The 12989-nt window shown below is 36.9% G+C and overlaps 1 protein-coding gene across 2 annotated transcripts in view; it reads left to right on the top strand.

Moving 5' to 3' along the window:
- The window catches only part of cpne8 (copine VIII), a 45403-nt gene that overhangs the window by 256 nt on the left and 32158 nt on the right, over positions 1–12989 (top strand). For both annotated transcript variants that reach the window (XM_066667840.1, XM_066667841.1), the window contains exon 2: positions 11064–11104. In XM_066667840.1, the coding sequence (XP_066523937.1) occupies positions 11064–11104 (41 nt within the window). The remainder of the gene's footprint in view (positions 1–11063; positions 11105–12989) is intronic.

Genomic DNA, 12989 nt, shown 5'->3' with positions numbered 1-12989 from the left:
AGCGCGTGCGGCGGAGCAGCGCCGTGCCTCTGCGCGAGAGCGAGTGAAGCCGGAGAGAGAGACTAGAGCGTTTGTATTTCGCTGTCAACCACACGCTCGAAATTCACGCTCGTGGTTTTTGTAGCTTCTCTGTTATTAAGGGAGTTTCGGTGTTTCCTCATTTTACAGTAAACCTAACTATGAAATGGCTTTGGCTTCACTGTGATATGTTTTGGTAAAAGTATTACAGAATTACATACAGAAAAACCAGTAGAACCATTGCTTCTGGACTGAACCGAGTTTGAAATAGTACACAAGTGTGCAGATGATTTCAGTCTGTATGGTTGGTAATACTGTGTTTAAATTTCAATGATTGCCTGTTACTGCCTTGTCTTTTCTGGTGGTAACTGGTTTAGGGCTCTTTCTTGTTTCACCACAGAAGTAGAAAAAGTATGTATATAAAAGAAACCATAATAATTAACTGCATAGCTGCTGCCTCTGACAGTAATATACATCACTTTATGGTCCCAGTTCATCTGTGTGTGGTATAGGATGGTTGTATTTTATGGCATGTTGTTGCAGTTTAGCTGTGGACTGTAATCTCATAATTTACTATCATTGTACAGTGGCATTTCTGTGATATATCATAGTTAAATATAAAATTGCTTTGGATTTACAGTACCTACAGATATCACAATAAGCACTGCTCCTGCAATGATCCAAGCCAATTCAGATGATTTCATATCATCTGTGTGGCACTCATGGTTTTGTTGTATTAAAGCTTTTAATGTTCTGGCGCATTATTATAACTATATCCTACATAGTTAACTGTGTTTCTGCTTTGATTTATGACTGTCATGATGTTGGTGTTACTGTATTGATTTTATATTACTGTGTTAATGCTTGAGCTGTGGTTAAATTCTAAAAGCAGGCTGCAAACGGTTTTGAATGAATACAGTGATGGTTTAAGTTCAACAGAACGTAAATCAGATTTAGAAATGATAAAAGATGAGTTAAATTGTGGATTAATCCCCTGTGATTTGTTTTGGGGGGGTATGGTAGTGACAGTTTTTATACATTTAAAAATTTAATTCTGCCCTGTCTTATGATGCTTATGATTATTTTATACTTATATGATACTGGCCTGACTCTTTATGGTATCTTATGGTAACTGTGGTTGTAAAGCTCTTAAATGTTTCAGTGTAAAAATCATTTACATTATTAAAATACACCATGGATGAACACTGCACACAACAAAACCTGCAGTGTTGAATTAACACTTATAGTGGGTATTTATGCTTGAACATAATTGAACTTTAGAGCTCATTCAGCATTGTAAATGTGAATAATTATTGTGGATTTTGCTGTGCACTGAAAAATTTCTATGGAGCGCAGTTGATGGCATACTGCACCTGACTATCCCCTGAGATAAACACATTCGGTCTGTGATCTGATGTGATGGGAAGTGTTTTTCTCACTGCATTCAGTTCCCAAAGCTTAAAACAATGGTTAACAAAAAAAAAGTCATTTGAACCAAATGTAATTTTTTTTAAAATTCCAAAACATGTTTGTTGTCTGATATTTCACCGATTATGCCTTTTCTGATAAGATCATTTTGCAGTAAGTGGAAAAAAGTGTAAATAAGTTTTTTTTCTGAACCAATGATTCCTTAGTGATCTCAAGGTACACATCAGTGCTGTATTAAGTGTGTGTTTCTATGTGCACTTTGCCTGTGGGGAGTGTTTCATTAGTGAATATCCTGCCTCATATATATTAATTAGGCTTCTCATTACAACATATTTGTTGAGATGCCTTTCTGCTCAGTGGCCAGAGGATTCCAAGACCCTTTGTGGTCTGTCTTGGGTCATCAATTATGAAAAGCTGTCAGTACACCACACAACTGAAGTAGATGGGGAAACTTTGCATTAAATAGTCAAATACAGAGTGGTTGTGAATATTAAGAGAACATTCAAAGAAAATAATGAGAACACTTCCTGTCAGGTAATGGTAGCAGGTGTCTGATGTTACTTGGAGACAAGTTGCGAAAGCTCCATGTGTGAGTGAAGAAGTGAAAAGTAGTGAAAGCTCACTGAAATGTCTTGATTTAAAAGCTTTTCTCTATAGACTGAAGCCCTTTTGTGTAAAAGAGGCCGGTGGAGTGTCTTCTATAGATTAGAAAAATAATTACATTCCGTAGCTCAGTGGTCTGTGTTAAAGTTAAACTTTTAATGACATTTTCAGTGCACTGAGATTAGAGAGCTGCTTCTTAATGTAAGGTGGGTTTAGCAGGTTGACTGTTCACCTTGACCCAGCTAAGCAGCCTTATGAGACGCTTCAGAAGAATTAATCAGAAGTTAGGTTTAAAATGTGTATTTAGCAGGGAAACCCCTTTTCTGTTGGTCATGGAAGTCTTTGGAGTCCTCCTCACACTTCTTTGAGTTTTAAGACAGAATCAATTGTAATATGTCTTTAACGTGTAAAATATGTCTTAAAGGGAATGTCTGTGATGGTGGGGAACTGAAGTTCTCTCTGGCTTTTTCACGTTGAGAAATTCAATGATTATTAAAGTGGAAGAGTATGTTAAGAATAGTATGTGGATGAAGTTTAACTTATACCTACAACCACAGCACACCAGTGCCAATATCTCACGTTATAGCACTCCCTCTCGTGTATTATTGCTTAAATATTTCCATGATTTATTTATTTATTTATTTATTTATTTTTACCAGCCGCAACGGACCTGTTGCTTTCCTTGTGTTTGTGTTGTTGTTTTAGCTTTCTCTGCCTATTAGCATGTACGCTTATTATGATGACCTTGTATGGTCTGGGAGATCTTTGAAGCCTTCGGTACCACAGGACACATAAACTATATCATTTTCAGAATTTGGGTATCGACTTGTTACTGAAGTATCAGTTCTTGTGACATCTCTATAAACAAGCAACGAAAACTAATATTACAGATGTAGAGAGTGTCTCATAAATGGAGAACATGGGGGAAAAGGATTTAAAGTTTTTTTTTTAACGATTTAATTGAGGGCCTCTTATGTCAATTTTATGCTGAAATCAGTTTTGTTGTTCTGTTTGTTCAAGTCACGTTTTATGTGGGTCTTGACTAGTCATCAACAGTACTGTTTAGCTAATCAGAGTTTAATTGTTGCACAGCTCTGTGCATCTGGGTGATGCCAAAATCAGGCTCTTATCAGTGTGAATATAGAGAGACCAATATACTAAAAAGCTGATGGTCGAATTACTCAATCAAAAACATATTTTACATCATGGATACACTCTGACACCATGTCAAAAAACACCATGTATGGTTTTTAGCACTTCATTCAATAATGCACAAAAAACATGATTTTTCAAATCTCCACATCAATGAGTGCTTTCCCCACAAAATCATCAGCCCTCCTCCACTTGCAGCATATCAACAAGCTAATTGGCTCTTTATATTAAAGGTCGGGTTATCCATAAACAGACACCATGTTGGGTGTTAACTCACAGCTATATTTCAACCAGTGGCCAGTCTCCCAATTTGTAACATCTCTGATGACACAAAATTGAGATTTTGCGAGTGTGTGTCAGTTTGTCCTACAACTTTGGCGACATTTAGATGATAAGCTCTTTAGCAAAGTAGACCTTGATTTTTAATTAGCTGGATTTTCATATTTTGTCTTTTTCCACAGAATCATAACCAGATCTTTTTTGTTTGTTTTCCCTTGTTTTAAAGTCAGAGAGATGTGGATGTTTTTAGAGAGAAGATATAAAGTTACCTTCTATTCTTTAACATTTTTTAAGTTTGCTCTAAAAGCTGAGAACATATTGATGACATTTCACAACTCACCCCCAGTCCCAAGCAAAGTGATTTTTTTCACCTACCTGAAGCTTCAGTCTGTGGTCATGTGGTGATCCATGATAGTACAGATGGTGCAGTATTATTATTTACTGTGGGGGCTTTGTACAGAACAGGGTGGATTCTGTCATTATGAGAAATATTTACACATGGCATTGTAAGTTTGATAACTGCTTGACCTTCCTTTTTAAAATTATTTTTATGAGGCTGTCAATAATAAAGAAAATACAGAATAAAAAAAGGAGGAAAGAATACACTAAATACAATCAGCTGATTTTCTCCTATAATGTGGTGGCTCATCATAGCTGAATTCCCCTTAACATAAGGGAATGAAACCAAGTGTCATGCCTGTAAAATGTGTAAATATTTTGTTAAATGATAGATTAAAGACGATCTAGTTCTTGCATAAATGTTACCATTTAATTTATTCCGGCTGTCAGGGAAGGGTCCTTCCGTTCATAACGTGCATGTAATTAATTACTTTTAATTACTGAGGTGTGCTACATTTAGAAACTGACAGGCAAGCTTTAAAGCCCTTATTAACAGGTTGGACACAGTATGTCAGAAATCCCATTTGACTTAATGAGAACTTGTGGCACACAGCTCAGTTTTTAGATGCAAATCATCTTACTGAACTGGCTTGTCACTCACTAACTCCCTTGCTCCATAATTCACACACTCAGTCAATCACTACCTGCAATGCTCACGCATTCATTACCTCGGTCGCTGTCTCAGGCACAGATTCACTCACACACCTTCAATAAAATGCTCGAAGGGGGCTCTGCTTCTTATGACACCCTTCATTCTCAATATCAAAATACTGAAATCTAGAGAGTCTGACAAATGTAAAAAGATGTTTGTTTTATGTGAAGGTCACACTGTTAGTCTGGTTCAGAAGTGATGTTGGCATGGTGACAAATTCGACAGTGTTTTCAACCTGAATTGTTTCTTTTATCTACTGGAACGTCAGCTTTATGTAGCAACTCCAAAGATCACTACACTGAATGGGATTTTATCCACTGTTCTGTAGTTACAAAAGAACACTTTTGTGCACAAGGCATGGATTGGTCATTTAACAGCATCAAGTGGAGAAATGCTTCTCAAGGTGAAAGCAGAAGGTCTTTTTCAGTCTCAGAGTGACGCTGACCTTTGCAGTTAACCTTTTAATAGTCAGGCGGGAAGGAGGGTCTCTGTTGGCATGTGTTGTTTTAGCATATTGAAGGCTGCAGGCTTGCAGGGGTCTGGTCAATATTGTACAATCAAAAAGAAGAAAAGAAAGAAAAAAAAACTTTTAAAGACATACAAATCTAGACATCAATCCAAGCCCATTACTCAGAAAGTTAGATGGTTAGAGTCTGAGCATAAATGCTCAGGTTTTAACTTTTCATAGATTGTAAAATGTATAATATAAGCTGTAAATTAAGGTCTGGTGGTGTTTAAACGTGACATGGTCTCAGTGTTAAACTCTTTGCGAAGTCTGCTTACTCGCTGCTATATGTTGAGGATGACTTAAATAGGCTATTGCCTTAATTCCACTGGAGTATTGCTATATCCTAATTAACCCTGGTTTTATCTCTGATACTTTGAAATGTAAATCTCTGTTCTTATGACAGTAGACATCAAAGGTGATTCTTGGTTCTCCTCCAGAGGCATGGGGCTAACGTTAAGAGAGATATGTAGATTTTTCCTGACATGGGCCTTTCCTTTTCCCAGGCTCCTTCAGAAGCACTCATCCCAAGGCACACAGCTCTTCAGCTTCTGTCAGCTGTTTTCGGGGACTTGAACCATTTGAAAAGTTAGCATCAATATTGATGGCTGTGGTGTGCTCTAAGGGTGCTGTACTAAAGCTGTTATCACAAATACTTACATCAGGTTTGCTCTGTGGATTTCTGTTTAAATGTGTTATGGGCATACTGCAAGAAATTTAGATTGTTGATGTTGTGTCTCTGTCAGATCAGAATAAGCTGTGAACTTTATTGTTTATAACTGTAATTCTGTGACATTAACTTTGAAAGGGAAATATAGTCACATACACTGCCCATGGATAATTTTGGGACCTGAGATATTAGTGTTGCTCAATTGCATTAGCTCACAGTTTCCACATCAGTGCATAATTTATTGTTACAAGCATACTGAACCTCTTTGGTAGTACATGCAGTTGTGAAATAACTACTCTCGGCTACATGAGCTCCACCCACAAGTTGAGGGAGAGACTTGAACTTGGACTCACTGTCAGGATTCTGACAGTTGCATTCTGAAAGTGGGCTGTCTGTATATCCGAATATATGCACTTCCATGTATCGTTTTGTATGAGCTCTGGTACAGAATCTACACATCATGCTAAAATAGCAGACTAGTGATTGGTCCTTTTGTGTGTTAGTCACATTTCTTTTCCTACTGTAGTAGTACGTTCTTGGCCATGTTAAGTGGCGAAAGGCACCAGACTCTCCCTAGAATGTGAAATAAGTTTGGGAGAAGAACCATGAACAAGCTCTTCCTCTCCATCACTAAACACCCTATAAAACCCCTCTTCAGTCCTCACCTTCTCATGACGAAAATGTGCACCCTACCACCACCCCAGATCCTTCTTTTCCAACACACTCTCAACCTATGCTCAGCAAGGTGGATTCAACTTCAAGTATCCCCAGTAGAAGCTGCCCAGTACTCCAGCCAAATTCCCCCTCCTTGCTCATGCTCACATTGGGCATGTGTCACACTTCACAAAAAAAGTGGTTTAAAAACCCGAAAAGTTTGAGATGAATGTGACATGTCATTAACCCAAGGCAGGGCCCAAATGAAACCTTGCTTGTATAAAATTTGGCTATAAAGTGCAACCAGAAAGAAAAGATGCTTTAGTTAAAGCCTTAAAACCCCACAAACATTGTGTTCCCAAACCCCAGACTTTTGTAATTGTGTATAATTTAAGGTAGAAACCTTCTTTAGTGTCTCATGGTTGGTTTGAGCTCCCAGTGCTGGGTGCACATGGCACTTAGGCTGTGACGTAGTAGAGGACTTCGCTGTACTGGGATTTAAAATGGGAATGTGCTGTTATATGACGAATATGAAGAGTAAATCTTTAATGAGAAGGATTCTCCTCAATCTTTCCTCACTCTCTCTCTTGCTTTCTCTCTCTCCCTCCTTTCTTTTTCTCCCTCCCCCTCTTTCTCTTTCCCCTCTCACTCTCTCACTACAGACAACTGTGTAAAAAACATTGATTATATATAATGTGTTAAAAGGGCCATAAATATTTAAAGTGTTTAAGGCTCACAGTCCTTCATATGGTTCTGAATACTGCATGGATACACCTTTTGAGTTTCTTATATAGCATTTCACATTATATCTTAAGTGCACAGTTCTTCAAATCAGCTTCAATTCCATTTTTCAAAGGCCACATTAGGCACCTGAAAACCTGAGAGCCTGTATGTAAGCCCACATTTTAAATTCTCACATTTTACTTACTTTGCAGCATTCAGAAAACACATGATTCTGCTGAATACTTCAACATGCAAGTGGTTAAAGTACTGACAATATTTACAATAAATAAAACATACATCCCAATAATACAAATGGTCACAATAAATAATAAATATCAAGCATATTTAGTATTTCCCATGTACACAATCTGAAAGATATTTATAAAGCTATATCAATATGAATGAGTGCTACAAACAATTTAGAGCCACTGTGAGAATAATTCCTTTTCATACTGAGTGATTTTGCATAATCTGAAATGGTCAGCTGCCCTTTACTCTGAATCAAAATTTCATGATGAATGCACATACAGAAATGGTGTGTAATAATATTAGTATGCACATCTGTTTCCTTATTAACTGCTGTTAAAAATATAGAAGGCTTTTTACTGGAATGGTCCCATTTTGAACATAAAAGGTCTTGTTATTTATTCGTTCATTGTTTGTAACTTCGTATCCAACTCAGGGTCATGGTGGGTCTGGCTCCTACCTGGAATCATTGGGCACAAGGCAGGAACACACCCTGGAGGGGGCGCCAGTCATTTCAGGGAGGCACACACACACACACACACACAGGTCTTTTTATGACAGCATCAGTTTATTTCTATGGAAAAAAAATGTACATATTTAAGCATGGCGGCCTAATGTCACCTAAATGTGGCTGTTCCAGAATGCTAACGTATTTTATGAAATGTTGGTTCCAAAATTGTTTTTTTTTAAGAAATTACCTTACCTGCTTATCTCCATATTAATTATAAACTGATGGTCTAAGTGTTTAATAATGTTAATGCAGGAGGAATCATGCTTTAGAGGATGAAGTATAGTCTGTTGAAATACAGAATGCATCTCCTGATGTGCTTGTACTGTACTCATTTGAATGATGCATGAATATGTGGCATGTTATAAAACACGGGAGGCTCGAAAGGCAGGAATACTCACACACGGCATGTGCTGGGGGAATAGTGAAGCATGGTGAAGGGGGCTATCACTTATGATCAGTTTCTGTGGTGTAATCGAACAGGGAAGTGGTGCATATGCGCTGACAGAATGCCTTGCGAGCCTGCCTCAGCACCAGTGAGGCGGCTGATCTAGATACATCACTCCCCATCAATCGCTCCCGCTGCCGCCCTTTCACATGACCACAGAGCCACACAGAAGAGAGAGCCAGCCTCTTCTTCCTGTTCTGAGTTTAACAATTTAACCCCTTCAACCCAGATCTGTTCCTCATTAATTAAAGACTTAACATTGGGTATCTGTTATGCATTATTCAGTAACTATTATAAAATGTATTTAGTTTTTACTGTGAGAAACCAGAGTGTGGGCTACATATCAACCCATTGGCTTTAAAGGATAATTCCATTATTATTTTCAAAGTTTCTATGTAGGTAAATCATGAAGATGTGTACTTAGTCAGTCAGAATAATTGGATGCGAAACCATGAAGCACTAACTGAGATTAATGCTTCTAAATGTTTTTTCACAGAACATTAGTTCATGCGTACAAGGTCTGATGGCATTTTTAGATGCCAAGGACTTCATAGAACTTTCATGTAACTCAGTCACTTACTCACACACCTACTCCCCCACATTTGATAAAAGCTCCACAAGGGGTGCTGTTCAGTTTGTCACACTAATAACCCTATGTATGTGACTAAAACATATTTTTAAATATTAAGCAGATAATACTGGTTCGAAACTCATTCACTAAATCAAATATTTCATCAAGTGGTGATGTTCTGTGCTTTGCAACAGTGAAGTTAGGTATATTTGTTTATATAATATATTCATGATATATAAGGCCCTTAACTACATGTTTGTTACTATGTTTACCTTTATTTGTATTTCATAGAAATACTCAAGGAATTGGTATGTTCACTGGTTGTTTTGGATAGGAAATAAAATGTCTTTATTTGTTGTAGGGTGTGTTCAAACTTGTGGTCCGGTTGTTTACATCTCAAAAACTAAATAATCCAGAATGTATTCAGCTTGACTGGAATACCCATTTAGAAGTTTAAAAGTGTTTTTCATGGGAAGGTGGAAGCTGCTCCAACATTTTTTCCATTAGTGTTATTTTTTTTTATATTTATTTTTTTTTTACACCTTGAATAAATCATATTGTCATTTCAGGCTCTGTGAACACACACCACCGCCAGAGAAAGGGTCATGAAAGGTTTATGTTTTAATGTAGGACTTGGCACGGATTCAAGCTGTGTGAGAAGAGAAGAGAAGTGGCAGATTCTGGGGTGGGGGGGCTTCGCCTTATTCCAGCTGTATGCCATGCTGAGGCTTTGTTTAGGAAGTTTCACTGTGGATCTGAGCTCATTCTATGTGTCCAGCTCCAGAGTGACAGACTGTGGGGAAGGCCCCTTGAGGAGTCTGAAATTTAATTTTCCTTTAAATATTAATATCATTTAAAGATCACCTTAAATGGTAAATGTAATGTTTTGTGTAAACAAGTGGGTTGATTGATGGATTGGATTGTGTGTCCTAGTCTACAAATAGTGTCTGAGGACAGACAGGCATCCTCACGCCTTGCACAAAATGGTTTAGTCTGCCTTTACCAGGCATTTTAACTAGGCGCATTTAACTTAGTGTTCATTCTGCTGAAGTGGCAGTATGCATTGGAAGTGCACATGGAAGATGATGCCCAAGAAAGCTAAATCCGGTTTTCAGAAAAGAAAGAAAAACAAATGTGTGTAAAACCTGCGCAGCAGGTCAATGGTATTGGTGGCATTTACTGTTATGGCTTTTAATCATTCTGCAAATAAAACAAAAAATCTGTGAAGTGTTGTGTGATTAGGCTATATTTTGTTACACATTTAAGAGTTGTTAGCTTAATGTGTGGTTAGATAAATGGAATGGTAGTAAGCATTTGTTATTGGATACTTTCAGCATTGGTAACTGCTCAGCTTTGTGAATGTGAGAGGGGGTCTGTATCTCTGTTTTTCTCTGAAACACCGTCCTTGGGCAGACAGCACAGAGCACAAATTCAACTTCAAGATATAGAATTCCTTATGCATAAATAATGTGTACGTGTGCATATTTATGTACTTTGTATCCATTTTGGACTTTATCAGGGCAAAATACAAAAAGAAATCCTTTTTTATGGTAATAATTAATAAATAAATAAATGAACAAAAATTTGTAGACCTCATACTTAAAATCAAAAGTGACATGTTGATATTCTAATTAATTTTTTTAATAATAAATATGTGTATATATATATATATATATATATATATATATATATAAAATCTCATAAAAAATTTTGTGAAGGTTTCCCATTCGTATGTATATAAATAAATAATTATTTTTCATTATTGGTACTTACTTGTATAACACCCAACAAACCTATATACAACTTCCTGTTCTGAGAAGGTGTAAAAAAAAAGGTGTGTGTGATTTTTTTTTTTTCTTTTTGTATTTAAGTTATTTAATTATTTGACTATTGTATGTCGGCAGTGATGTAGTAATGTATGCACTCTAATTCCATTTCTCATCCTGGGCCGATGGCATGCTGATGAGTTAGGCTTAGCTGCAGTGTTGGAACAGTTTGATACTGTTGCTTCTGGTCTGAATCTCATTTCACAGACGAGAACTGCACAACATGCCCTGAAACTCTCAATCAAGAAATCAAGCGCACCACAGATTGAAGTACAGCCTCAACAATTGGGGTGAAAACAACCACGCCTACTCTCAGTCCCTTTACACAAGATTTGAAATATGTCCTTTTTTTAATTTTCACTTTCTCTCTGTTTTCTACAGAAACCTGCTGGACAGAGACACTTTCTCCAAATCTGATCCAAGTAAGCTTTTATACTTCTTCTGTATCCTCCAATTCACATTAATGCCATACATTGAGTTTATATTCCTATGCCATTTAATGTGATTACACTTTTTTACCCTGAAGTCAAAAAGAGAATCCAAATGTTAAGATAGTTATGTCATGTTTATTTTGGTCCTCATGGGCCAAAAATAGCTCATCTCAATTGCTCATAGCACTGGACCTTAGCCAGAATGTAGTCACAATGTTCATAACACTTTAGTCACATAGTCATGTTACTGCATGACAGATTACGCTACAACCTCGTTTCTATCAAGAGAAGGTTGGGTGCAGGATACACATGACTGTGTGTGTGTTTGAAATTTCAACAAAATTGAAGTATTTGTTTTATAGCCACAGTAATAATGCTGGAAAGATTCGAATATTATTGTGCATTCCTTTCAAGACTATTATAACTAAAGTCACTAGTCTGCAGACTGTGTATCATACACTATTTCCCATGATGTATGTTTTATACAAGACAGTTTTTCTTTATCAGTATATTCCATGCAGGTTTTAGTGTGTTAGCTGGTGTCGTTGTTTCTTTCATACCAAAATGAGAGTATCGTTTATAGCTTTCATAATGCACATGCTGTTTTTCTGTGTAATATTGGTGTATTTGAAAATAAATACAATTTCTTTCGTGGCTGTTTTGCTTCACAATACCCTGCATGTGCCTTTCTGACATGAATGTGTTTTTAAATATGTTTTAAGCCAAAATCCTTTCTCAGGTCTATGATAAAATGTCTCCGACAATTTTAGGATGTACACAAATCATAGGATTTTATGTTTAAAACATAATTGAGGTAGGTTTAACGGGCATTTTAGATTTAACATAAATATTGAGTGTGTGTCCGTATGTGTGTCTGTGATGTATGTGTGTGTGAGTGTTTGTTGGGCTTAATCAGTCAATCAAGTTATAGGATCAGCGAATAATTATTCAAAATCGGTTGAACCCATCATTAGTGTTTTGTGGTTTACACAGGTCAGAAAACAGTTAAAATTATTAAATTATTAAAATTATTAAAATATTGTTTGTTTCCGGGTATCATAATTGTTCACTTGAGACCCGTTCGGATCTCTGAGGTGTGTTTTCTATTGAAATGGACAGATACCTCTGTTGTGTGGAACAGTCATTCATGTGTGAGAAATTACAAGTTGGGTGTTTGTATCCTAGTCTCATCTGCTCTAGCAATCCAAACTAAATGACAAAAACAGCTGATGAAAATGATCCAAAATCCAAATAATACCTCATCCTAAAGGTATTAGATAGAGCTCCATCACACCAGAAAATACAATTTTGTTGTTCCACAGCCAATGCCCAAGGGCTTTATATCATCTATTTATGGCATTGGGCTTTGTGATCAGGTTCATGAATCCCATTCTACTGCCAAATATCTATGCAGTAGTGTGCACATTGATGCACATTAAAATATTATAATAATGTAGAATAAAGTTATTCAGATATCTTTAGACATATAGTGTAGTATGGGTTATTGAATCAAATCTTATAAGGCAAACAGTGTTTAATTGTGGAGATTTGTGTGTGTGTATGCGTGTGTGTGTGTGTGTGTGTGTGTGTGTGTATGTGTGTGTGTGTGATGCAGCTGTTTTGTTCCAGTTGATGACGGCTCCAGCGCTAATGAACATACATATGCCTGTGACTGCAGGCTCCACATTGTTCACTCTCACAGCAAGGGTGATGTGTGCACGCACCCACACACACATACACATACACAAATGCATACATGGAGTGTTGAATCACTTATAAATGCTCTCAGAGCTTTTGTTGGTAAATGTCCTCTCAGCTAACTCTTCCTAACCATAATCTATCTTGGAGTTTGACCTTTTCAGCTGTTTGCAAACTA

The sequence above is a fragment of the Hoplias malabaricus genome, chromosome 4 (genome assembly GCF_029633855.1).
Source record: "Hoplias malabaricus isolate fHopMal1 chromosome 4, fHopMal1.hap1, whole genome shotgun sequence".
NCBI lineage: Eukaryota > Metazoa > Chordata > Actinopteri > Characiformes > Erythrinidae > Hoplias > Hoplias malabaricus.
This window is presented reverse-complemented; position numbering and strand designations above follow the sequence as displayed.